At 43.4% G+C, this 27,839-nt stretch overlaps 1 protein-coding gene across 2 annotated transcripts; it reads right to left on the bottom strand.

Moving 5' to 3' along the window:
* Positions 1-40: 40 nt before the first annotated feature.
* camsap1b (calmodulin regulated spectrin-associated protein 1b) lies at positions 41-27,839 on the bottom strand. Of its 2 annotated transcripts, none has more exons than XM_034118636.1 (18): positions 27,419-27,839; positions 25,262-25,428; positions 19,648-19,910; positions 13,900-14,061; positions 12,334-12,414; positions 9,415-9,556; positions 9,003-9,142; positions 8,739-8,835; positions 8,103-8,259; positions 7,593-7,675; positions 7,400-7,484; positions 4,549-6,826; positions 4,241-4,377; positions 3,919-4,148; positions 3,304-3,406; positions 3,056-3,168; positions 2,736-2,854; positions 41-2,118 (listed from the first exon to the last, which is right to left on the bottom strand). In XM_034118636.1, exons 2-18 carry the CDS (start codon positions 25,425-25,427, stop codon positions 1,822-1,824), a joined length of 4,653 nt encoding a protein of 1,550 aa, XP_033974527.1. In that variant the 5' UTR covers position 25,428; positions 27,419-27,839; the 3' UTR covers positions 41-1,821. The 2 variants fall into 2 exon arrangements, with proteins under 2 accessions (XP_033974527.1, XP_033974528.1); XM_034118637.1 differs by having other exon boundaries at positions 8,136-8,259.

Here is a 27,839-nt window from a genome sequence, read left to right as displayed (position 1 = left end):
TATACAACAAATGGACAAATCAAGCCATGAGAAAAAAGAATTAAAATGAAAGATGTGACTTTTATTCACTTGAACATTTATTGTTTCAGTGCTTCCATTTTTTTAAATAAATAGATGGCATGGGATCAAAGATAAAATCAACAAAGATGAAAAGTACACTAGTGTAACAAAGTTGGTGACCAAATGCCAGTACAATCGTTTAGTTAACATGAAAAGAAACTTGCATACAATTACAGATCTGCCACCTAAAAACAAGTCAATGCAGCAAATGAGAAATCAAGTTTCTGTTTTTGGAGACAGCAGTAGTATCAGCTTTACATGTCAGTATTCACTCTTAGTGTTTGGTTTAGTTTGAACACATTTTACGACAGCAGTGTTATCGATGAGTTTGTAGTTTTCATGCCCATTCAGAAAGCTAAGATTCCCCAACAAACAGAAAGTAAAGTGCTCGTGCAACACTTCTGGTTGATCTCCAGGCCAACAAATGGTTCAAAAAGCACTTAGATTTACAGAGAGAAGAGAGACGACGTGGCAGTGTTTGTCCACACCTTAGAGGAATGTTCTTTAATGTTGGTACAGAACTGAACCCCCCCCCCCCCACACACACACAAACCCTTTGTGGATATATCAAATACTGTCATCCCAAGTATGAACGGAGCGGAGAGAAAACACCCTCCCCAACAAGTCTGTCCCGCTCTCGTGGTAGAGGATGGGACAGGCCGACAAAAACACCCAGGAGGGGGGGGGGGGGGGGGGCGGGGGTTTACATTGCATGACAGAAGCCGTCGACAAGTGTTCATGAGTGCACCTTTATACAGGACAATCAGAGAGTGCCCAGTGGAGAGAGAAAACACAACTAAGCTCTAAACATCAGAGAATTCCCGTTATGATAAAAACACATAACATCAGCTCTTTACCACGTTGCTGCAATCATAAAAACCGCTGAAGCAAAAAAAAAAAAAAGAATCATCCTTTCTGTACCAAAACCTATCCTTCTCCCTCTTATGACACCCTTGAAGAAAAAGGATGTTTTGACAAATAAAAAGTATTTAAAATGACTTTGTTTTCAATGCTATACACATATCCAGTGCTACACGATCAGCGTCTAGTTTAAAAAGCGGTCGAATAAATAGGCGGTAGTACCACGATGCGTGAAAGGCCAACGGATGTCTGAGGGAGACCCCGAGGGGCCCCCCCACCCCGTGACGAAAAGAAGAAGACAGTTCAGAGCAGCAGGTTTTAGGAGATCCCTGGTGAGGCAAAATCGGCAATGCCAGCCTGATTCGACAGATTTGAGTCCACGCAGGAAGAGATTGTTGTCCGTTGTTTCGCAGAGCGGTCCCACAAGGGTCCCTTCCGTCGGATTTCCCCCTAAAAGAGCGACAGAATTCCCCCAAAGTCCCCTCCTTTTTTGTTTCCCGAGACAGAAGGAAGGACTTTAGTGCTGCAGCTGAGCTCTTGACAGTGCTGAACTAATAAATACTTCATGTAAAAATGAACATCCACCACATACGAGGAAGATGGAGGAAACAAAATGCCACATGCTTGAGTCGTGCTCCTCGTAGAAAAACTAACTGAGCCAGCATTCCTCTTGTTGATGCGACCACCTGTGACACACACACACACAACCACACACACACATACCTTTCCCTTGTTTTTGTCTGGGCCCACCTACAGAGGGCCTCACATGGACATAAGTGCGAGCTCTCCAGTGTCCATAGCGGTGCGCTTGGCATCAATGCAGTCATTTAAGGAAACAAGCAAGATGGTGGTCAGATGATTTGGATGATGGGGGGGGGAGGGGTTGAAACTGGCTATCTGTTATTTCCCGCTTTTCTTTGGCACGGTGCCTCTCTTGGCTTGCCACAGGTGGTTGTGGATGGTGATGGCGTCCACGCTGACGGACACAGTCTTGGCGGGGATGACGGTGAACTGCTTCCTGTCGGAGCTGTACTTGTACAGCTTGTCGATCATCTTCTTGGTGATGCTCTTGGGTCCCGTTCCCGTCAGCTTCTGCATCTCCTCGGTGTCGGGGAAGTACGAGTAGAGCGCCCGGAACTGGCAGCCGCCGTCACGGAACAGGATCATCAGGTGGTTGGACTCGCACTTCTCCAACTCCTACAGGGAGAGGAGGGGAAACACATGGAGAAAAGGGAAATTAATGGTTGGTTAATATAACATTTGGTTATATTATATTGGTAGGTTTGTGAGGGTGAGACTGCTGATTTGACACACAGAAAAGGATGACAAACTTGATCTAAAGTGTGTAAGATATTCCCTTTTCAGCTTATTTTTTCAAAAAATCTGATTTGAAAAAGTTGGAGGGACATCATGGTATAATTAAAGACAAATAATTGAATTGTTACAAAAGCAGATATATTCATAATAAGAGTGACAGCCTGCGTTTGTGTCGTGGATAGTTTGGTGTTACGAGTCTTGATTATTTTGTGGCGGAGTTATTTAACCTCAAAACGTAACCCATATTAACTTACAGCGATTTACCACAGCCTCATGTTGCAGGTTTTGTTGTTTTTGAGGAAATAAACCTATTGTACAAGTTTAAACCTGATTCCCAACTCTGTACCGCAAACATGAAGCAGAAAAAGTATTCCGCAATGTTGCAAAAAATGGTTGCAGAATTACATATTAGAAGAAGCTGAGTATAGTCAGACGTCATTTCTTTGAACATAGCAGAAGCAAACGATTAAGCAGGTGGATGTGTGGTGAGAACTGACCTCGAGGATCTGGTTCTTCTGAGGCTCGTTGACTTTGCCAGCCAGGCAGCAGTGGGAGATTGCATTGTGGATGATTGGCTTATTGGACTTGGCACTGGGCTCCTTGAACAGTTTGGGACCTAGAGGAGAACAGCCAGTTAGACCACACATCTTCTATGCAATACATAACAAGAGATTCAATAATCTGTCAGTCAGATTAGTACAAAACATCTGAAGCGTACAGGTCTGTGTCATGCAAGTAAATACAATCTATTTGTGTTTTAACAATCACTGAAATGGATTCGTAATGTTTCTTAGGTTACTGATGTGTGTGCACTCACCAGTATATTCAGCCATGGAAGTGATGGAGGACGCGGTGGAGCCGTTGTCCCAGTCTCTCTCTGCAGTTCGGCTGTTGTTACGGCTGCCTGGAACCGACTCCACAGAGTCACAGCTGGAAGACAGAAAGACAGGAGGTTGAACAAACAGTATGACATTTGTATTTTGTAAACATAAAATCTTATTCATGGACAAACAAGACGCAGAGTATTCTTAAGCACAAGCGAGCAAAAATGTGTGAGAGCCGTACCGCTGAGAGCCCGCCCCTCCAGAGTTGACGCTGTCGGCCTCGTTGGTGGCGGCGGAGGCCAGGGACAGGCTGGAGCCGGACTGGGCGCTGCTCAGGTTGTCAACTATAGAAACAGAGGGGATTACTTTCAAACATCAACATATAACTCCAGGAGCAAGTGCTAAACACGGGAACTTAAAAACACGTTTGACTGAAAACACTGGATTTAAGAAGCATAAAACAAACACTTTTCTTCAAAACTGAATAGCTTTGTTTAATGACATTTTGATGATGTTAGCATTGGTAATCTTTATTTCACACAAGCTGGCCAACTTCATTTGAAATGATAATGATGAAAAACATCCTGAACTGTACTCAGTATGACTCAATATTTGATATTTTAATCCCAGTATTTCATTTGAGGAAGTGCTAAAGACATTGTTTTCAGAGATGAATCTCAGTCATGTCAGCATCAACGTGGTATTAATAACCGACAGACATGTGGTAAGTGCAGTCAAACTGGAAATGACTGGCAGGGACAGCTCAGCTGGAACAAACTAATGAACGGCACCGTGCTGAGACATGTAAAGAAAAATGTAACAGCTAAATGTCAGACCTATTATATAACATTCTTACGTGTGGAAGGGCACTTGGAGAGATTGTCTTGGAGGGATTCCTCTCTGAACACAGACTTGGGTCGGTGTTGGTGTTTCTGCTTGGGTTTGGGGGTTTTGGGGATTTTGGGCTTCACCAGGCCTTGTTCCTCTAAAACCTCCTGCTGCTTCTTCCGCAGATACTCCTGCTTTATCAGCTCCCGCCTCGTCTTCTCGTCTTCTTTACGCAGGCGGTCCTCCTCCGCCTTTTGTCTGGTTTTAAAACAAAGAACGTTAATTATAGCTAGTTCTTTTTTTAAAGAGAGCCATCTGGATGTGATGCTAAAGCTGGTGAAGTGAGTTACCTGGCTTCATCTCGTTTGAGCTCTGATTCTGATTCCAGTTGTTGTTTCCGGAGTTGAGCCTCCTTGGCTTTCTTCTGCTGCTTCAGCAGAAACGCTGCTCTCCTCTTGGCAAGCTCATCCTCCGCCTTCTCCTCATCCTACACAATACAAGCATTTTGAGTTACTGAAGGATGACTAGGTGGACCATCAGAAAACTAATGATCAAGAGTGGTGTAATCTACAGGATGATTCAACAAGTAGCCCAGTGGAGAAAGAACATTACAAATCATATATTTAAATAAATCTCCATATTCATGCAAAGGCATTACCTTGAAGAAGAAGCCCATGCCGGACTTCTGCTCTCCATCCACCTCCGTCATGGAGTCCACAGCAGCCTCCTGCTCCTCGGGGTCTTTCAGCTCCGACAGGTCCACCTCGATCAGGAGGGATCTGTTGCGCTGCCCCTCGTCTGACGGTATATTCTCCTTGCCTGACCCGTCTGAAGAGTGGTCGGGCCCCCTCAGGGTGCTGGACAGGAACTCTTCAAAGGACACTTCTGGGGCAGCCACCGCCTTCAAGTCCACCCGGGTCGGCAGGCGGATATTGGCCTCGTCGTGGAGACGGAAGTTAACGCTCCGGATGTGGCCGGAGCCCGGCCTGTCGATAGTCTCTGCTGCTGTGGGGGTTCTGGGGCTGTGGGGCTGCTCGGCCCTGGGGGACCGGCCCCCAGCTAACTGCCGTACGTGTGGTAATGTCTCTGACCCACTTTGGGTGGGTGTGAGGGTCCTGGAGGGCTGCCGGCTCTGCTCCTTAGCGATCTTTAGCTCTGATGGTTTGGACCTGGAGCCCCGGGCTGAGGTCAGCTTGGGGGGCTTCCTGGTGGGCGTGGTGCTGGAGGTGGAGAGATGCTCCACGAACTGGAAGCCTGCCTTCCCCTTAGAGTCACTGTTTTTGTCCGTGGTGACGGGAGGAGTTGGAGCAGGGCCAGGCGAGGGGTGTGCGTTCTGTTTCATCAACTTGTCCTGCTGCAGAGACAGCTGCATCATCTGCTGCTGGATGCTGCCGATGGCGTCGTTCAGCAGCTCGATGGAGCGGCTGCACTCATTCAGGTCCAACTCTTCCTCCAGATGGAAGCTGTCGCTGGTCGCTACCTTGTCTGCTTCCAAAGCTGCTGATGGGGGGGGTGGTCCCGCCACCTCTTTGGCCCCCGTCAGGGCACCAACACACATATCATCTTTACTTGATACTGCCTTCTCCCGAACCAGCTCGTCTTTAGAGATGTCGGCTTTCAGCGGGTTGGGTAACGTGTCACTCTTGCCTTTCTTTACGATGTGCAGGAAGGCTGCCTTCCCCAGCTTCTGCCTCTGCCTCGCCGACAGCACTTCCATCTTCTTCTTCTGGTGCTCGATGGCACGCCGTTTCTCCTCCAGCTGCATACGGAGCTGGATGATTTCAGAAGAGAGTACATTAGAGCCGCTACCATCGCCTATACGGCCGCATCCTCCCAGTGGTGAGGAGGGGCTTTGGTCCCTTTTAAGCCTCCAGGAGGACGGCAGGGGCCCGCTGCACTCTGACCCATCGGGAGTGGTCCTCTGGGAGCTGGAGGCACTGGATCGAAGGTCGTGGTTGCTGCCGAAGCGCTGCTGCTGCGCTTTGCGCTCGGCGAAGGAGGTCATGCGCACGCTGCTGCTGGCCTGGGAGTGAGCGCTGAGGCAGGGGCTGGAGCGGCCGCTGCCCCCATTCATGTCTTTGTCCTCGTGCTCTTTCACATTCATGTCCTCTTGGAGTTTAGCCGACTCTTCTTCCTCGTCTTCGTTAAAGGCTTTGCTTGGCCTGTTGGGGTCTTTAGTGGTAACAGCTTCGTCCAGATCCTCTTCCTCCTCGTCCAGGTCTTCGAGCTCCGCGTCCAGGACCTGGCTAGGTTTTGGTTCTTCAGAATCTGAGTGAAGGTAGAAGCCCCCCTCTGGCTCTCTGGGCGAGGGGTCCATGCTGCTGGTAACAACAGGGTGGGAATCTGTTGCCTGTTGAGGCTCCTCTGACAGGTCTGTCTCCTGACCTGGAGGGTTGAAGGTTTGGTTAATGCCGGAGGGAGCTTTCCTCCGAACGGGCGACGTAGATCCATCTCCTCGGCGCAGAGAGCCCCTACATGAAGAGTGCGGCCCCTCGCCACTCTCTTCCTCCTTGTTTAGGCATACAGACTTCTCTTTAGCTGGTTTGATCACAGAAGGCATCAGTGGTTCGAGGTAAAAGCTATCTGTTGGGGGTTTGGACTCAGCCGAAGGTTTGGGTCCCGCTGTGGCAGCTGTTTGCGTCCCTTCGACCCGTTTGGGAATGACGGGAGCTTCAGTCCTGGCAGCTGCCACCAGAATGTCCTCCTCATCCTCAATGTTGACATTACCCAGAAGGCTGTGGCCGTTCACTCTGCGCATGGCAGTCTGTAAAGGCTGGTGCACAGCAGTCTGGTGTTTGGGTGTGACATTGATGACGTTGGACGCCAGGCTGTCCTTGCTTATGGAGCGAGCCAGACTCACACTGTCTCCAGAGGCAACATCTGCGTCACTGTCTGTGGCCGAGTGGAACATGTAGGGGCCCATCGTGGACATCGGTCTGCAGGAGGAGAGCATAGGAAAAAGCTCACTTTTATAGTCAGCTTGATTCACAGATTACATCAGAGTAGCAACGATTAGCAAGATAATCTTCAACCATTTAGATAATTGATAAATCATAAGAGTAAGTGTTCATGCAAAATGACAGAAAATGCTGTTTTCAGCCTTTCAGAGACCGAGATGTCAGGTTTTTATATCATATCAAACTAAATATTTGTTGGTTTTGGGTTGATACAATTTGGAGACACCACCTTGGAAATTGGGATGGACATTTTTTTAAATAGGTTCTTACATTTTTATAGACAAAGGATTATTGGAAGAAATTCAGCAGATTAATCAATAATAAGGATTACAATTTGGAATGTGTATACATCCTCCACATGTTATTTTAACTTACATTTTCAGACATATATTTGCATTAATTGCAAGTTAAATATTTTTCAGCAGCTTTGAAAAGGTGTCATTTTCTCACCCCCACAGCAGTATAAGACTGCCATTTTGGTAAAACAACGTCCTCTTCCTTTGTTTTGGATAAAATCCCATCATGTTTTTGTTTTTTCACTATGGTTTTTACCTCTGCCTCTTGTCGGGCCATGCAACCACAGAGCCTCGGGGTTGTGCTTCCATCTGAGTCAGGGAGTTGGAGCGGCTTCTGACACCTAATCAGACACAGAACAAGCTCGTAAGTATAAAACAGCTGCTGGTCACCATCATATGATGAGCAGCAAGGCTGTATCTTTAGGTGGGTTAAAGAATGTTGTCCTTACCCGCCACATCTTCTCCTTGCTTCTGTTGCCTCTGTCGGAGGGGCAGGAGTGGGTGGGACTGACTGAAGGTTGGACCCCCTTTACTAAAAGCCACAAAAAAAACAAGTTTTCTAGCAGAATCACTAATTTCCTTCAAACACTATTGGGAGAGCAGATCATGAAAAAGTTTACAGCATGACATTATTTCCACAAAAACAGACCAAAGCCAAATACTTTACCAGACATCACACAAGATGGAAAAGTCCTAAGTGTGTGTTCAGTACCATTTAAGATAGCTAACCTAAACCCTTACTTCACAAGCTCTAACAATGCACACACAGACAAAGACACAATGCAATAATGATCTGAACTTTGTGCAAATAATTATTGAGGTGAGAAGAAGGTTTGAGGTGGAGGGCTCATGAATGAAGAGCAGACACTGCTGCGTATCTACCTGTCCTTGCACTGTAACTGGTTAGGAGATAGGATCATGATGAGGTGGAACGAGAATGAAAGCAAGAGAAGACTTACAGGGGGTCAGAGTCTTCGGGATGCAGGAAGTACCTGTTACAGACTTCAGGGCTGCTCTGGTTATCGGCCACACCAGGGCTAGCCAGGAAGCTGCGTTTGGTGGCGTTGGAGATAGGCACTGACGGGCGGGCACACTTGGGCTGAGCTATAGCTTGAGCTGAGGAAAGAAGAACGAGAAGGGTGTTGATTCTGCTAAAACCTTTAGTGGCTGATGCTGGCTGACATTGGAAAAGCTCCACCGGAGATTTTAAATGGGATTTATTACTAGTTGTGATCCAAAAATAATTAAATAAATAAAGTGGTTGGCATTTAAATGGGATGAGACATTTTGCTCAGAAATCTCGCTAATGAATTAAAATACCCAAAAATAAAGAAGTTATAGATATACATCATTATACTTAGAATCAGCTGAACCGTGATTATGTAAAAACTATTCATCTATACATGGATTTTCTCATACCATACTGCAGACTATGGCAAAAACGTGACATCCCATCTACGTGTAGCACATGTGCCAAAAAGGCTAATTGTGCCAGAAGGTGACGAGTTTGCAGCTACGTGTACTGCTGGAATTGAATGATGAGTAGCTCATTTTAGTTTGTATCCGGAGTGCAGTAATGACACCGGGATGCTTACCATCTTTGAACTCTTGGAGATCTCTGGGCTGGACAAACTCGGGCTTGACGGTCTCAAACCACCAGAAGAGTTCAGCAATGAACACCATCACATTGTGCTACATAAAGAGCATAAGACATTCAATTATAAAGTGTAGAATAACATACAATTTCTTTCAAAAATTAAAATCTGTTAAGCATGAGAAAAACAACATGCAGATTGTGTTGCTGCCTGATATAATAAATGCACATTTGTATTGAATGAATACACAGTCACTTTTTGTACCTTGAGCACAAGTGGCGAGTAGAGCATATCCTCCAACGTCAGATAGAAACTTTTATTCAGATACTCGTTGGCGAACTCTTTGAGTAGCCTGATGTTGTAGAGGCTGTCAGCGATGGAGGGGACTTCCTTCAGGCAAATATCTGATCAGACAGCAGGGGGGAAGAGTCAGATTGGGACACAACTCCATGACCTGAAGGCTATAAATGTCACACTGACTGTACTGGGACAGTAAGCCATGTGCAAGGGCCAAAAATAGACTCACACATGGATATTAAATTCAATGTGTGAGCAAAGAAAGCTCGATGCTCTTCACTGGAAAATAATTTGAGGGCAAACTGATAATGAGTGAGTTAGAGCTATTGAATGTGGGCATGTGAGTGTGTCAAAGTGCATGCGTGCGAGCACAGCCTACCCTCCAGCTTCATGAGGTCCGGGCAGTAGTAGTTGACCACAGTGAGCATTGCAGCTCCGTCACAAACATCCCTCATCAGGTCCTCCAGCAGAGGGAAGAAGGGCAGCTGTCGGCCTGAAGCGTGCTCCCGGCGGTACCGTACCTAACCAGCCGGCGAGGGGGAAGAGGTTTTATGAGAAGAAGAAAAAACAGCAATAACAAAAGATTTTATACAAGAAGTGGACTTAGCCTTTGGGTCTGAAGCCAAATATGTAACAGCCTTAAACCTGAATTCATTACCTCGGTAAACATAAAGGGTTTATGATCTCCCTTGCTAGTGTCAAGTCTTTTTCAATACAGAAATATGTTAATTCTGTAAAAGTTAACTAATGTTGCATTTAGTATGAAAGAAATGATAAAGCTGCCAGTGCTTTAAAGCATGGTTACATGTTTATTGACACGCTGCTACCACAGCGACTTGCCAATCAGGACAGAGCTTTAGCAATTCCTCCCCAGCTTTACCCTCATTTCCAAATATGGAAGTTTGTGGCCTAAAAAACCCAAGATGTCGAGATTTTACAACGGCAGTCCACTTCCTATATAAAAATCTTTAAATAACAGAACTCCATGGTTCCACCAACCACTGACAAAACATAAAACATCCTAAATGCAATGACTAGTGTCACAAGTACAAATCTCTTTTTGTTGGGAGATTCACGTCTGAACTAGTCAGGGCATATATTGGTCTCGGATGTTTCAGCTTCAGTGAATGCTTAAGACTATTTAATGATCAAGGTTCTCCCCCGGAGATTCAAAACAAAATATTTGTGGTTCTCTGATCAACAACTGATCATCAGCAGGTTTAGTGTCATTTTAAGATGATGACACAACATTTTGGACCATAAACAGCCAGTTTAGGGAGAACCCTCGAGACCTGATTATTGGTGGGAGATGAAAGTGTTTGAGCGGTGATATGAACAACACAGAGGTGATGGTCAGCCTTCCTCAGGCCTTAGAGGGAAGTAGGCTAGCAGCAGTGCCCAGCCCAACCAGGCAATATGACCCAGACTGGGAGACAACCACTGTCCCACTAGTGGAAAATCAGTGTGTAAAACGTACAGTTACTCATTCACCGTGGATGCATACTCTACACAGCTTGTAAGAAAGGGCATTTTCAGTATTCATTTCAGGTTTCACAATTCATTGATGAAAAAGTACAAATTAAATGAATACTCAAATGATAAAGGTCGTTACATAGGCCTGTGAACCCATTATAGAAACTTAACATGGAGCTCAAATAGAGACCTACATTAGATTTAGAGCAACATCAATATAGAGCACACAGGATGCCAAATCAGCTGTACTGACTGGTACTACTGTTTGCTAATTATTCTGCATGACTTATAAATATTCACGTTACACTGTGAACTTGTGAAACATTCATAAAGAAAATGAATCAAAGTTGTTAAGAAATTAAGATTGAATTAGCTTTGATGTCCGTCCTGTTTTAAATAAAGGTGCAAGATACTGGTACCACAGCATGAAGAAGCGGAAGACTTAAATAGATCATATTGCAATATAAAAAAGGTATATAGACGCAATATTAGATTATTGCAGAGATAGGGTTATCTAACAGTATGTCAGCCTATGAACTCCACCAAAGATATTTTGTAAAAAAAATGTTCAACACAAACTGATTTAACCCAAGGAAACTATTTGATGACATTGCACGATTTAAAAACATCTACAATACAAAACCCATCCAAATAGCTACAATTATGTTCATCTTAATAACTTGTACAGCATTTACTCCGATACATTTACAGTGCATCGGGATGCCTTTCTACAAGTTATACAAAACAATACAGAGCTAGAGCTGAAACTACCAACCACGCTTAAGAACTCTAGTACAAAATAAGCTCTACAGAAAAAAAAGAGACTTCTCCTGACTAAGAGGGAGCACTGTACCGCTTCGGAGAGCTGCTCTGAGTCCAGCATGCAATGGGCCAGCTCGTGCATGACATCAAGCTGACATACACAGAAGAGAGCAGATATACTGTCAGAGGAGAGTGTGTGCACAGAGGGAACAGAGTGTGAGAGCAGAAGAGAAAGAGCGCAGCGGGGGGGGTGACAAAGCAGATCAGTGAGAGGGACTGCAAAGCAAAGCAGTGGTGTTAGCATTAGGCATGGATTTCCTCTTATTCTCACTGGGCAAGCACACGCACAGCCAATCCACATGGCCTTCTTATGCCTGAAATGAGATAGTACACATTGCTAAAATCTTTTGAACACTTCATAAAAGCTGGGACTGACCTTACACCTCTGTGACATGTTTGCCACAAGCAGGAAAAAAAACAAGGGGAAACAAATGGTCAGATTTCCTTTCTTGCTGGCACACTGGCTACAAGCAGCACAGAATGAGCTTGAATGAGCCGTGGTGGAGTGTGTACGCACAACAACACAGAACTATGCGTGCAAGGGGGAGAAATGGGGTTATGGTGGGGAGCTGGCATCAGACTTACAGGGACTAGCTTCCAATACCATTTGGAGGGGGACTATCCAGTTTGCAGGGACAAGAGAGGGGAAGAGGGGACAGATGAGGAATAGGAGCAGAGATATTAACAGGTCAAAAGGTCACAGACAAAAGGAACAGATCTGCTTCCGGTTTGAACAGAGAAAAAGAGAGCAGGGTCAGAACAACTCCAAAATGCCATTAGGGAGAAACATTCCTTTCAAAAACTAACGATCCTGCTGTTGTGTTGCAAAGACACCTGATAAAGACACCTGATAAAGACTAGTGAAAACTTCTTAAAGTCCCCATAAGCCAAATGTATGGAACTGCTGGGAGAAACTTTTTGGCCATTTTGGCTCTTGTATTTGAGGTTCTTGAATCTTTCAGCTTTAAAAGAAGCGATTGGATGATTCTCTATGTGGCTTTACCTTTTGGTGGCTGGGGGACTCCAGGGGGTGGTGCTTGACTTTATGCTCCCGTTCTGCAATCTCCCTCATCTTCATGTTCACCTGCAGTAAAAAATAAAGACCATCAAGAAACCACATTATGTAGGTAATTGGTAATGGCGCCTACTTTCTCTGTAGAAATCTGGGAAATGTTTCTTTGTACATGCCGCAGGTGAGTTATCTGATCACACCCCTACCGTGACAGTATTTTTTCCTCTTTGGTCCAAAACAGACAACACAACAAAAACGTGTACATTTTCAAAATCGTCAGCTGTAGAGGTATTTAGAGTCCTGGAGGCTAGCTTGTAAAAACTCCATCTTTAAAAATACTTGTGATGGGCACTTATCTGTGTTTTCTGACATGTAATGTCTCAACAATAAATAGATAAATCATTGGTATACCCCTAATTTTTTATATTTGTTTCAAATCTCAAACAGACAATTTCCTCCTTCCAGACATTGCTGGTGTGGGACATCATGATATGTAATAGACACACTGAGTCACGGCTACGCTGCTTCAGGCGTTTCAACCCGTTGAAAGATGAGTGCAACATGAGCCTGGGCCTCTTGTGGGTGCACCAGAGCCACAGTCCTATCTGTTGGCTCGTCTCTGAGCAGCAGAGACTTTCAAGCCTTAAGAAAACGAGTTGGCCACTATAATGTCAGCGTGAAACAGATGATTCAAACCACATTAAAGCAGTCTAGGGTCATAGTCAGATAGACATTTAGGAAATACAAATACTTGACTCAATGCAACACGTTTTGAAAACTCTTTTATCCATGTGCAGCTGTGTTTCTTTACACCTATCATGCTATTTTTAGGCAATAGCATAGGTCTCAGAAATATAAAAATATATAAAAAACATGTCTATGAAGTGTTTTGCTCAAAATACCAAACAGATCACCCATTCTAGCCATGCCTCATATCCCTCTATTTCACTTCCTGTTTCAAAAGTGCTGATTTTGGATATAAAGCTTAAAAAAAATAAAAGATCGATACAAAATAAAAAAGGAGGGGGCTGAGCTCATGCGGGACCCGGCAGCTACTGTCTAAACTAAATACTGCGGTGATGAAACACCATATCATGGATTATCAAGGATTATTTCTGAAACAGTATGGAGCTCAAAGGCTTTCTCTCTTGCCGGTTATACCACAAGGTGAGTTCCTTTTTATTTCCTGCTTCTTCACACACATGCTCTCCAGTACAGGTTAGCTCTGAGTGTTAGCGATGCTAATGTAAACACCGACCATATTACGTCCAAAACAGTCGGGCATTGTTTCTGATAGCAACTTTCTGATAGTGCCGTGAGTCCACATTTCCGATATTACGTCATATCGGACGCAAATCTGGATCAGCTCCGTTGTACCCCCCCGTTTTTAGAGATTTGGGTACGGAGGAAAAGAGAGAAGGTTTTTTTTTTCCTGACGCTGCGTGAGTTCCCCGACACCGGGGACACATAGTTATGTATAAAAGACATCAAAAAGTGCATTTTGCATGATAGGTCCCCTTTAATTGTTGTATTCTTGTCTGTGCTGTGTGTACCCACCTTGTTGATCCAGAAGACCATGGCGTCCTCCAGGTCAAAGGGCAGCTCCTTGGAGGCACTGAAGGTAGAGAAGCGTTTGACAGAAGTCACCACTTTCTCGATGCTGATCATCTCCACTGTGTACGCCATCATCAGGGCATCAATCATGGGCATGTGAGCACTCTGCATGAGGGAGAAACAGGAGACAATTCAATTTCATTGGATTTTCCCTGCTTTACAATGCAATTATATAAGCTGGAAGTCCAAATTGCAATATAATGCAAATGTACACAAACAACATAAAACACTATTAAGCTGATTAGTAAGGTAAGGGACAACTCTAATATAGTGCCAATGAATGCTAATAATGCGAAGTGAAAGTGTATAGTGAATTTTCCTTCTGATAAAAATTGAGGAAAGGCTTCATACAACTTTTTTTCCCCTTATACAGTAGTACTCCGCGATACCTGGAAATGGACTTTGATGTGTGTGTGTGTGTGTGTGTGTTCAATTGGTGGGCTTCCCTACTGGGTATTAATTAAAAACATCCTTCAGACGTTAGAGGTGTATGTGTATATTTTACACACAAATCAAAGGTGACGCCTCTCATTCAGCACAATGGGTGTCTGCCTTTAAACCTGTCTTTGGCTGGAGCCACACGAGAACGGTCGTATCCGCTACAGTTCTCCATCATATAGACGGTTCGGCCACACGAGGCCGACAGGGAAATGCAGATAACGATAACGGGTCCCAAGGTGGGTAAATCTGCGGACGAAACGCTCTGGGGGGCCAAACAGCTCCGTGTCTACGCCCTATACGATCATTTTCTGATAACGATGACGCAATAGCCTCTCCCCACCTCTCCTGCTCACCCCCGTGTCACCCGCGTCATTGCTGATGTGTTTCACCAACAACAGTTTTCCCGAGTGTTTCGAGCCAGGTCCCGGTATCTTGCAGGACAGTGCACCCAGCAGGTGCCTCCAGCAGACCCCCCCCGCACGGCAGAGTTTCCGTTAGCCGAAATCTAAAATTCTCCGGTCAAAATGTCGCTTATCGTTTAGGTGTCCTTTGAGTGAAGTCTAATCGGACAGGAGAGAGAGATCAGAGATCAGCTGCTGCTGACGGAGAAAAGGAGCCCTGCCTCCCCCCACCTCTTCTGCTAAATCCACCGCGGAGAATAAACAGAAGGGCAACCATGGAAACCATGCTCGGAAGTCTTCTTCGCTGCTTTTGGTGTATTTTGTGGCGGAAGTACAGTGCCACTTACAGGCCCGGCATATGTACTACAGCGTCTCCAGCGGGTCGAGCGGTCTCGTGTGGAAGGATACGTTTTCCTATTGCGTACGACGGAAGACTTTTTTGATAACGATTTTGGTTTGTTTGCGTTACCGTTCTCGTGTGGCTCCAGCCTTTATCAAATCATGAGGCTCAGCAGGGGGATCCCTGCTGACACCTGGTGCCTTCCAGTAATATTATTACTTCTTGATAGTCAGAGTGGGATTTAACACGGACCAAATACTAATAAATCGTTGTTCCCAGCTGGCAAAACAAAAACCTATTTTTCTGAATATCATTGTATGAAAAGAAAGTCCTGTAAAGGTTAACCATCACAATTATGCAGCACCTGAACCATTACAACAAATGCATGCATGCCATTGTCTCAGTCAGTGCCGTGTGCATCACCTAATTGGTGATTAAAGTGCAGAGAGATATGGCTCGTTAACATAACAAATGAGATATCTGAGCTTTCACCACAGCACGACCTAAATGGACAACACTGACAGTAACAGTTAGAATCTACCTCCAGACAAACCTAAACGGTAAAGGCCGCTACACACCCACCTGAGACCAAAGAACGCGTACCGAAGGCGTCCGACTTTTACGTCAGCTACGTCGGCTACGCCGCCCGCCTACGAACACACCGCAAATACTTCAGTCGACGAGTGGCAATAACTGTCCTTACCAGCAGGCAGCGGTAGGGTGAACAGCCAATCAGAGTGATTGCTTGGGCCGACTTTCTCTGACGTGTGAAAAGGTGCCGTAAAGAGACGACGGTGCGGGACACACCAACCTGAGTAGAGCGCCACGAATGCCCGACTGCCTCTGACGGCCTCTGACTCCCAAAATCGGGTTGGTGTGTAGCCAGCTTTAGATACAGGTCGGGGGGGAAGTGAATAAACAAAGGATGAAGACCTAAGAGGATTCACTCAAAAAAATATTTAAAGGATGATTCAGGTCTGTGCAAAATTATAGTGTTAAATGACTTCCTTTACCAATCAGCTGTCGTTAAGCAGTGCTCAATAAATAAACAAAAGGGCAAATATAACAGCATGATATGATGTGCTGTTACATCTTTTGTTCTCCTCCAACATGGAGCCCCATGGTGAGGGCTGCTGCCGCCCTGAGCTGTCTGTGTGTATGACAAGCAGACCCCACACACCCCCACACACACACTTTCACCTAGGTTTACTGCTTTGGGGGGGGTGCTGCCTGACCGGGGGGGGGGGGTGGCATTGGGATATATCTTTTTTAAATCCTCTGGAGCAGAGAGAGGAGCTGTAGAGTAATGCATCAGTGTTTCTTAGGGTCAAAAACACTAAACTCATAACTTAAAATGAAAGCGTTTAGTTTATTTAATAAAAGAGCACATGTTCAATGTGAAAAGTGACAGTAGATATAGATTACTTGCAATTTGGTGGTATATATAAAAAAATATAATGCTATAATGTATTTACAAAGTGTGAAGAGGGGGCAACTTTAGAATAGGGAACATTAACACAGGTCAATTAGAGTCAAACTAATAGCTTATTGGTTATGAACAAGACTTCACTTTAAAATAGGGAACATATTCTTACATAATTTTGAGTTATTTAGACACAATTAACACTTATAGTTTCATGTCTTGTTACATAAGAAGAGATCATATTTGTTAAGTGTTATTATGGGAGAATAACTATTCTTGTGGCACTACTGCCTTATTAGGCCCATATTGAGCAGAGCATATTAAGACCAAAACTCATGTACAACAACTTCATTACTTGCAATAAATAAGCACTAATTAGGGGGTTATTGAGGAAAATCTCTCAACTAATGGCCTATTACTTGTAGAATATAGTCATGCAGAATAAGGCATTAATAAGTGTTTTATAATGACTAATAAAGAGCCAATATACTGCTAATATGCATGTTAATTAACAACTAGTTGATGGTTAATTTGTGTACCTTAATATAAAGTGTTACCAATAAAAAAATATATAATTATTTTTTTTTTTTTTTTTCAACACGTTGAATTTCAGGGGGGGGCATGGGGCTCCGTTGGCGGGGCGCAGCGCCCTTCCAAGACAATGGTAGGGGAAACACTGCACACACAAAAAGGTTTATATAGACTAAAGAGCATGGCTAGCTTCTCAAGGTTTTACAAGGCCCAGCTGTTTCCCCCAAACCATAATCAGACATGGTGCAGAGGGACTTTCTGAAGGTGCAGAGGCCGCTTCATTCACACAAAGTCAAAAAAAGCACATTGCTATAGAAACGTCTTGTCAACTCAGCAAAGTGGGTGGGGGGTTCCAGCGGTCTATCAGAGATAAGCGCTGTCCTGCTCAGGATTTTCCTTCCCCTCACCAGGCTTTGTGTCTGGCTGCGATCACACAGGCCTGCGTGGATTATTTTGTCAGGCCTCTAGCAGGAAAAGCAGACGCACATCCCTGCTGAGCTGCAGCCAGCAGAGAGGAAGCCTGCTCTACACCATAGCTGGTTTCCATGGTAACAAAAAAGGTAGGGAGCTCACTGAGAGCGAGTTAGCAGGTTGGTGTTTATCTATCCTGTGTGAAGTGCTCTTGGTGAAATCGTGAGACATCCGATCTCATTGCTACAGAGGAGGGAGGGGTGTGTCCTGTACTTTATTCTTCACGCTGCGACGTGGTGCTGCTGATGACTTACAGGATGCAGGCTACTCACCAATGACCCTAACCCACGCCTGTATGACTACAGACTTCAGTAGAGCCTAGCCAACACAGCTTCATGCATAATAAGATCTTTTCTGACATCATATTGATATTTTCCTCAAAAATCAAACTAAAGACTAGTAGGGTAGAAAGGCTGGATAAAAGTATACTAACAGGGTGATCGAGGACAAAAAGGGGAAGATTTCCAAGTGCAAGAATTCAGCAAATGCTCTTAAAAGATTTAACGTAGGTGAAAGAATGTCACCAAGAATAAAATCCATTCTAAGAAGAATTAGCACAAAACTAACCCGCTTAAAACGGATGATTAAACTTCAGGTTCTGAGAGGACACAGGCCCCAATTACTTATTGGAATGATTTATTTGTGTATCAATATACATTTTAGATAGAAGTGGATATCTTTGACGGAGTAATAAAGTATCAGTTTATGTGAACACTCATAAACCCAAAATACACTCAACATAACATTGCCATAGCAATATAACACACATAAAGCAATCCCTAATCATCACAGCCTTATCTTGCATGATAGTCCTCACACGACCAGCATGAGTAACAGTCAAATTCCACCTCTTACTTTGAATAAGAAATTATAAGGAAGCGGACAAATCTTCAGCTAAATTAACCCTCTATGGCATGACTTTTTATTTTGGGAGGAAAAAAATGTTTCACCATGTGTTTTAGGAGCTTAGGGGTCCCTGATATTATATCAATTATAAAATGTGACCCCCCCCACACCCCTCAACCAGGGGTTGGTTTGTTGCCTCAGGGCAACAATGTGCTACGAGGGTATTGAAACACCAAGGATTTCTACAATTCAGAAGAAATAGAAAAAACAACTCTATATGAATTCAAAAGGTTTTCTTTGTGTGTCTGTGTGTGTGTGTGTGTGTGTGTATGTGTGTATGTCTTTGTGTATGTGTGTGTTTGTCCGTGTGTGTATGTGTGTGTGTGCGTGTGTGCGTGTGTGTGTGTGTGTGTGCGTGTGTGTGTGTGTCTATGTGCCTAACCCTATCTTGACCTTCACTGTCCTCACTGTCAGAAGGAATAGCCCTAACAGCCTGATCGTGTCCCTTCTGCCCATAACATGTTTTGGTGTCCATTTCCTGTAAATATCAGTAGATGGTAAAGTAAAAACATTGACTAGGTTTATCATTTTACAGCTGAGCACATTTGCACACTTGCATATTGCCTGGAAAAAAGTAGTCTAAGTGGCACAGTGTTGCCCTGAGGCAACGAACAAAAAAAAGTGGTGGCCCCGAGTCCCCTGCAGCTTTGCTTGCAGAAAGGACTGCTCCACCCCCAGACAAAATGCCACACCCATATAATTCCCTCATTTTATTGGACACCAGCATGTCAGGTGACATTGTGTATATTTAAAAAAATCAAAATATTTAGAGGGCCAGTGTGAGGTCGAAAAAAGTGTTTTTTTTGTCTGAGGGCAACAGTATGCAGCAAAATATGTTTCTAACTCACTATATGCAGTATATATATCATGTCTATAAACAAGGTTTTAAAGTACGGCTTGTATCTGAGATTGATTGAACTGCTGGATAGAAGCAGAAGCCTTTTCCACTGGTCTCTCTGTGGAAAGATAACACATCAGAAGCAGGAAGAGCTGTGGATGTTACAGGTAATGTGCAAAGTTGTTAGAGCCTCTGCCCTGATTTCCTTCTTCTCGGAAAGGAAATGTGTGCTACAGGTTGATAAAAGCTACATCAACATCATGTATTGCTTGCCTGGTGCTGAATGCAATAGGAGTATAAACCCAACACGTGTACCTAAACATTAAGTCCAAACACTCACCATTTTGATGGGCGCACAGGCCAGGTCCTCATCTGTGACGGGAGTATCGTCACTTTCCACAACATAAATGCCCTTTCTGGACAGGGCCTGGATGACGGAAAGGTGAGACTGAAGGGACGCCGCCTGCTCCGTCTGGAGGATGAGGGCGCAGACACGGCAGTAGAGCTCGCAGGACAGCAGCAGGTGGATGACAGGCGGCTTTATGTGTTCCTGCTCGTACTGGTCTGTGTAGAAGGGGTCCCTTAAATCCTCTGGAATATGGTCTGCAATGAAGAAAGTGGTTAGGGAAGCCATGTGTTGTTTAAGATAGACATATGGGTTAGCTGGTAAAACACTATAGTAAGATACTGTATGAATATGACGGTGCTACATCTCCATCTGCTTCAGCATACACCCATCAAACATTTTCAGCGTCAACAGGACACAGGAATGTGACAACTTTCCATGTAATATTTGTTCTATGCCTGCTTTAGTGTACATGGAGCAAACATGGCCGTTTGTAAGTGTAAGTCAGAGCTTACTGCCTCAGGAGCTCATTGGGAAACAGATCCTTGCTAATCTCAGTGCTCAGTGAGAGCAGGCCTCTCAGGTGACACGGTGGGCTTTGCATAACAATACTGGACTCAAAAAGAAAAAAAAGAGAAAGGAAACAATGACCTGCACAAGAGTTTCTGTTGCTTTGGATGTGAAGTCACTCTCGATAGCAGAAATCACAGCCATATAAGGGCAAAGGTTGAAGCCGTTGACTTCAGGCATGTACACATCATTTATACTGCAAACAGAGGCTTAAAATAGTCTCAAAACCTGTCCAAAACCCTGCACTATATAAAACGATGTGGTGACGGAAAGAACTGTATTCTGTTCAATCTGTAGAGCTGCAATAACACAGCATAAGCCGTATGGGTGCATGTGAAGGGTTCTTAGCGTCTGCTCTGACTGGCAGGACAAAGAGAGCCACACGTCAGCAAACAGGAAGGCAGCTCCTTCCAGCTGGTTTTGTAGATCCTAATACATGGAGCACAAATTAACTGCCCAGTTCAAATGGAAATCTGCTTTCCGGTTCAAATCACTAGGGGGACACCATTTTATTATAATTCATTTGTGGCTATCGTAGCGTATTGTGGTAGGGCGACGGACTGGTAAGTCTCACATTGAACATGTCTGGCAGTCAGCAGTAATTTACAGTTAAGTTAATTTTGTGGCCTACATCATATTATATTATATTTTGTGGTTTTATCTTAATGTATAAATGTGTGGTATTACCCCGTAAGTGTTGCAACCGTCTTGATTTTGACTCAAAAGTATCCTAGAATAGGATCAAATCCTTGACATCAAAGGAGAGTTTCTAATATATTCAGTCTTTTTTTAAGATTCCTCCAGACCAGGGGTCTGCAACCTTTTTGACCAAAAGAGCCATTTTGCCCCCTTTTCCACCAATTTTTTTTTGTCTGGAGCCGCAAAACATATTTGATAGCTTGATAGCTTATAAAGTTGTATATATTGTTACATCATAGACAAAAACTACAGTTTGTTTGCATTAATTATTTATTACATTATAGAAAACTGTTTAAATATATATTTGTTTAGAGATAAACAAAGAACTCTTATAAGGAGAATTAAAAAAAATACACAGGCCTACTTTAAAATAAATCAACACAGCACTTGGGGAGTCCTCTGCACATTTGAAGAAAATGAATATAATTAAAATGGGCCCACTTTGAAATAAATAAAACCTATAGCTGCACCCTAAAAAGAGTTAACTGATTGAATTATGACTGAAGATCGTCAGCTGTCTTCCTCTTCCGTGTTTTTCCTCCAATACGTAAAGGCTGCAGCTCCTTTGACAACTTCTCTCTATCAAACATACCGGTAAGCCAGCATCGTTTGCTGTGAAAGCAGATACCTCTTTCTTTTCTTTGATTTATCCATAGTTCGCTCATCGAGCCGGGGGTCAGGTTATTCGCCTGCAAGAAAAGGCGCTGGTGCGGGACCGTAGCAGGATGTGACGCATATTTTAGTTGACCTAATTAAAAACTTTTTTTTTTTTTTTACGTGTCACCTCAAAATACAAGATGCAACAAAATATAAATAGTCCTACAAATATTTTTATTTTATTTCCTTCTTATTTTTGTCTAAGCTCAAGGGAGCCAGAGCAGAGGGCTTAAAGAGCCGCATGTGGCTCGAGAGCCGCGGGTTGCCGACCCCTGCTCCAGACCAAAGTGCTGCTCTGTTCTGTTGTTAGATCTGTTTTTGCTTCTTCCTGTGCAAAGCGGTGCATCACAGTCTTGTCATTTGCTGTTGCAACTGAAGAAGTGGGGATATCCCAAACCTTACAATAGGCTCAGGGCATTTCCATCAGGAAGTGATTACGAGCCTTTAGTTTGACGCATCAAATCTAACATACAGCTATAAAGATATGTAAGAATGAGATTGCATGATAAGGTATAAACTGAAATGGCCATATTAATATGATAAACACAACCCTTATGTAAGTAGCTGCTAATGCTCAGACAGTATGAATCATGCTCACTGTGTATGCCGCATGCATTAACACAACAGAAGCCTCACCGACAAACTGTCACTGCACAAATTAGTGCAAATAAGGATGTTATTGTACAACAGCATTCATCTATTATGCACAGCTACCAGTAGTGTGGGTCATTCCTAGAGAGCTGTGTCTCAGTACATAGACAAATTAGAACAGGGGTAATGATTGTGTATAAAAACAAAAGGGGTCTGGCTGGGGAGAGACTTCACGTTTGACTTCATTACGAAGACAATGATGTTGTGTGGCAGCTGCCCCCCGCCCTCCTGCCACCATGGGCCAAGCTGAAACATTTACTAACGGAGATGGGGTGGAGCATGAGGATATGGTCTAGCTGAAAAACAACTGGGATGTGCAACGGCAGAGTCAGCGGAGCATGAGCTGCACCACAACACGATCGGCACGAGCAGTGGAGAGCACGGCTAAGGACAAGCTGAGGAGCCGCTGTGTCAGTAGGACAGGAGAGCATGTGTACAGACAATGTGATCGCCAATCGCACGGTAATGAATACACACTAAATACACCTGAATCCCTGACCATCCCCAAACATTGACGACATGACTGCACTTAATTAAAATAGAACTACGTCACTTGTTTACACGCCGCTGTTTGTTTCTGGCAGTCATTGTGAGAGCCAAGCAAAGAAGGCAGCATTAGGAGACACCATAAGAGCCACAGGGTGAAAATCAAAGGGGCCTAGTATATTCAGTTCCCAGGGGAGGAAGATAATTGCGGCTGCACCTGAGAGATGACTCGCTCAGTGCTGCCAAAGCTTTGGAGAAAATGTATGCTTTCTGTTGTAACTGTACGTCCAAATCATTTGCGATGCAGCCTTATTGTTTGTGCAGAGATGTTGTTATGCTCCATCTTTATGCGTGCATCGTTAGCTAGGGCCAGCGAGTACAGACAGTGAACTGAGCAAGCAAATGCCTTCGCTTTTGTATGAACTCTACACAAATGGGAAGCCTAATGAACATGCTAGGGCAAACGCTGGGCCTAAAAAAAACAGACAGTAGCTTTCCATCCACAACCTGGATTACCATTAAATCTCCAATCGTACTGTCAGTTGTTTATCATGAGTGCCCGGGGCATTAGGAAAATCTGTGTAATGACCACAGATATAAATGTGACCGCAGACTACAAAGAAAAGCTTGTATGAGCCTGTTAAATCCTGATGGAGGATTTGACCAAATAATACATTGATGCAACAGACATGCAAAGCAGTGAATGATGGGCGTTGTGCAATAGATAGCCAATGCTTGCACTGACTTAGCTTAACTTCTACAATAAGGAGACACTGTGTTGCAAACCAAAAGGTAAATAGCAGCCCTGGATTAAAAACAATGGGGGCTTTCTGTGGTGTTCATCCTTGCAACCTTTCCAGGAGGGATGATTAAACAAATGCCAAACAGTCAGGATGTTCTCCGTTGCCATGTCTGCGTTAAGAGGTTAAATATTTATAATGTGAGAGAAGGCTCTAGGAGAAAAATTAGGCCAACATTCTCACACAGCAGGTTTTTTTACTCATGGATCATATATAGGTATGCACAAAGAAACACTGGACTCCAAAGTCTATGATAATATATAGTGCATCTGATCTGAAAACATGCCAACAGTTTAGTGGCTGGTAGATTTGAAGGGTAGGAGTCTGTTTCAAGATAAGTACATTTGACTGTTCACTGCTCTCAACTTCTGTGGATATACAAAGATATAGGGTGTAAACAGTTGGGATAAAACAACACAGCTGACAACCACCACTAATTCAAAAAAGCTATGATGTTGTGTAACTTGGTCAAAACCAGTATATGCCAATAAGATAGTTATTGGCAGTATAGACAACTGGGTGTTAAAAACCTCTAAATATAACTTAATAACATTCCAACAGCAGCACATCTGTCTTTGGAATCAACATCACTCTAAACTAATTTAACAAAACATGAATCATCATGAAGGTAAGATGTGTTACCAAGGTGCCATATCAGCCTTATAGACTAGGTTCACAGCTGTTCAAGAAAACGTTATACTAAAAACATTTTAGAAGATATCTCCAATTGATTTGATCACCTCAGACTGCTGATCTCATATATCTTCAGATAAATCTAAATACAATTTGGCAGAGCAGGAACTATAGATTTTGTGACTACCAGAACTTACATAGAGAACATATTAGAAGATATTTAACAGCCACTTACCAACAGGAATAATACAAATTACAGCAAGCAAAACCTGTGTAAAGGTTCATATGGCCGCCTGCCTTTCAAACTAACTGTTAACTGACTAGGACGACTTTAGGTTTACCCAAACTTTACATCTACAATACATTCTTCTAAACATAAAGAAAATGTAAATAGTTTGCTTCATCATGCACTAGCTGCACCCAGGAAGAGAAAGTGCACTTAGGACATGAAGAAAACAACAGAAGATAAGCAGTAATAGTGCCGGGGGTTTCAAGGTTGCTTGTTCTGCAGCCACAAGGAAATGTCTACTTAAGGGTTGTCCTAAAATGCAATTCCATACGACTCATCTTGTATTCATCAGTAGACTGTTGCAAGCACAGACACGACTGAAAAGCTGTTTTAGGCCAATCCCATATTAACAGGGGAGGGGGGGGGGTGAGTGACTGGCGGTGCAGATCAGTATTTTCCATGCTCTGAGTCCAGTCTAACAAATGAACCCTAATCCTCAGTTCCTGTCACTCAGCCTCATTTGGGTTCAATCTCACTGGCCGACAGACAAGCATGAAAGGATCTGGTGACTCAGTGAGGGAGGCTTCAGCTGCCAAGTGTCATGGGGGAATTCATGTTGGCTTTCTTTCCCTTTTCCTGTCTATGTTTCATCATGGAAGTTTAACACAATGGTGGCAGTACGTGGAGAACATTTTGAAAAAGTATGCAACAATAACCTCTGAAATAACTATGATATGAGGAAAATATGCTGCAGATACCACTATCCCAGTTTCTAATAAACCATATACACATACATATATTAAGTAAGTAGGTCAATGGAAATCTAAAGAAAACAAAACATATTTATTGTTTGTCCAGCATGAATGTAAATATTATTACTCACCAATGCCATATGCTTTGGCAAACAGCCACCGCAGGTTGGCAGCTATTTTTGCTCTGGCAGAATCGTACATCTCCAATGGTACGACGTCCATTGTGACGTCCGAAACTCCAGCCAAGTCCACTTTTCTTCTGGTGCTGTCCCCGCCAGCACATAAATCAACATCCATCCTGAAAAAATAAATATGTTCCATTATACTGAACACAGTGCTGAGTAGAAGACACTAGCTCCATCCATAATCGACAAAGTGGTAAAGTCATCGACATGGCTTGTGAGAGTGGCTTGATGCTCTATTGGAGTGATTATTCAATTATTAATCAAATAAAATCTCCATCTGCTTTAAGGAGATTATTAAGTAAAGTACTGTTTTGGGTGCTGTAGTTACCCCTCCCTTTAGTAGTCAACCAGGCTCACATATTGTTGTTTAGAGAAGCTCCAAAGTGGCATCTTTGCTGGCATAATCACAATCATTAAGTCGATGCTTGATGAGTGTCAGGACAGTGTCTTTGCTTTATGTGGTACTTAAATGACTCTACATTAAAAAGCCAACAGTGACTGAAAACAGTGCTGTATTCAAATATTAAACGTTATGGTCATTATGAATAGCAAAAGGTATCTGATGTTGGGCTGTAACTTTTGTCTTTCTCTCAATAAAATATCATGTTATTGCTTGAACCAAAATGACATGCAGGAAGCCCATTTTGACAGTAAGAAAACAGAGAACTCTTACGGATAGTTGAGGAAGCTAACCTATGCCTCTTATTGATATTACCCAAATCCTGCAACAACAACAAAAAAACGCCCCCGAAGAATATGGAGAGATGTTTGGTGTCTCAGTGAAATAAATGATGTCCTCTGTCTCTTAAAACAGATTTAATTCATTTGGTTCATATTTTTGTTTTCATGTTGTAGTCAGCTCTCCTCTGAAGCACTTGTAAATGTGTTTAAAAAGTGATCTGGCCCAAAAAATCTTATTATTACTGTATACCAGGCCATCTGCAGTGGCCTAGGTCTAGCAGACTCATGTTTCTAATCAGAGCCCATATCAAACTCAGAGTACTTTCACTTTTCCCTTCAGGCTGATTTACTGCCTAGATATTACCATCGCAATATTACATTGGTCACTTGTTTTTGCTGGACACGACTCCATAGAACTGAAATGAAGGACCACAATATTGTAGAAAACAGTGCAAACACCTGCTTAACATTACACCGAAAATGACACTAAGGTAGTTTATGTCGCAAGATAACAACATGTTATATTGTAGAATATCCTCAACTTACCAACTCAACATTATGTTACCAAGAGATGGAAGAAGTACTCGGATGGTCTTTTTAAGTAAAAGTAGAAGTATCAGAGAGCAGGAATACTCTGTTACAAGTAAAAGTCCTGAATTTAACATTTTACTCAAGTACAAAGGTATTGGCATCAAATTATACTTAAAGTACCAAAAGTAAACGTTCTCATTATGGAGATTGGACCATTTGGGAATTATATGCACTTTGATTATTATTTTAGATGCATTCATGTGTTTATCAAAGCTGGTAAAGGTGGAGCTAATATTGATTCCTTTGTATACTGCAGGGTAGCTTGTGGATTTACTCCAGGTATAACTCAAGTCTTATTTCAGTGTTGATTGAATTTCATAACAGTAATCAGAAATCTGCAAAGTAACTAAAGTATTAAATAAATGTCGTTCAGTAAGTAGTAGAGTACACAATTTACCTCTTAATTGAAGTAGGGTAGGAGAACAAAGTAGCATTTGAATACTCAAGTAAAGTACAAGTCCCTCAAAATTGTACTTAAGTATAGTACATGAGTAAATATACTTAGTTACTTTAAATCACTGATGTTATCATTAACGTCCCAATGCTGGCCTGATGAACAAGCTAGGGAATAGCTAATAACCTAAATTAGCTATAATCAAAACCTTAGCTTTGTACCTGGTGATATGTTAACCTAAACAACGAGGGGTGAGCCGCTTACGGACATGGTACACATTTGCCTAACATTAGATTAGTTGCACGACCATGCATGCAGATGTAAAGTAGCTCGCTAACCGTTAGCTAGCTGGTGTGTACTGTAACGTTAACGTTAACGTTACAGGAGCTGCATGCGTCGGCCCCGTGTGTGACGTTAGCAAGTGGGGAAGACGTTACCTTGAAAGGTGTGGTGTTTCTCCAAGTCACCCTCCAGTTCCGTTGGTATAAACAGTTATCCAAGGTCCTGCCTCGCTTTACAGTGGCCTGCCGTGTAGAAAATACACCAGCAGCAGCGGTGCATCGTAGCCAGCTAATAATGCTAACAGGGAGGCGAGTCTGGATGGTCTCCTCCCAGCAACAAGACCCGATCCGCGGCCTGTGTGACAACCGCTCCACGGCAGGCTTTCCGCTCAAACAAAACGCCAGGCAGAAAAAGGGGAGTGCTCTCCGGTGAAGAAACACGACGTACAGAGGCTTTCCGTCTTAAAATCTATCTCTGTACTAAACGCCTCATGTTAGTTACCAGATAAACACATACCTAAGTGGCTGGCGCTCTGCAAGGAGGACCGGTGGTGTGTTCGCGCTCTGCCCATAGAAA

This window comes from Trematomus bernacchii, unplaced genomic scaffold, assembly GCF_902827165.1.
Source record: "Trematomus bernacchii unplaced genomic scaffold, fTreBer1.1, whole genome shotgun sequence".
NCBI lineage: Eukaryota > Metazoa > Chordata > Actinopteri > Perciformes > Nototheniidae > Trematomus > Trematomus bernacchii.
The sequence above is the reverse complement of the archived record's forward strand: the minus strand, read 5'-3'. Positions and strand labels throughout refer to the sequence as shown.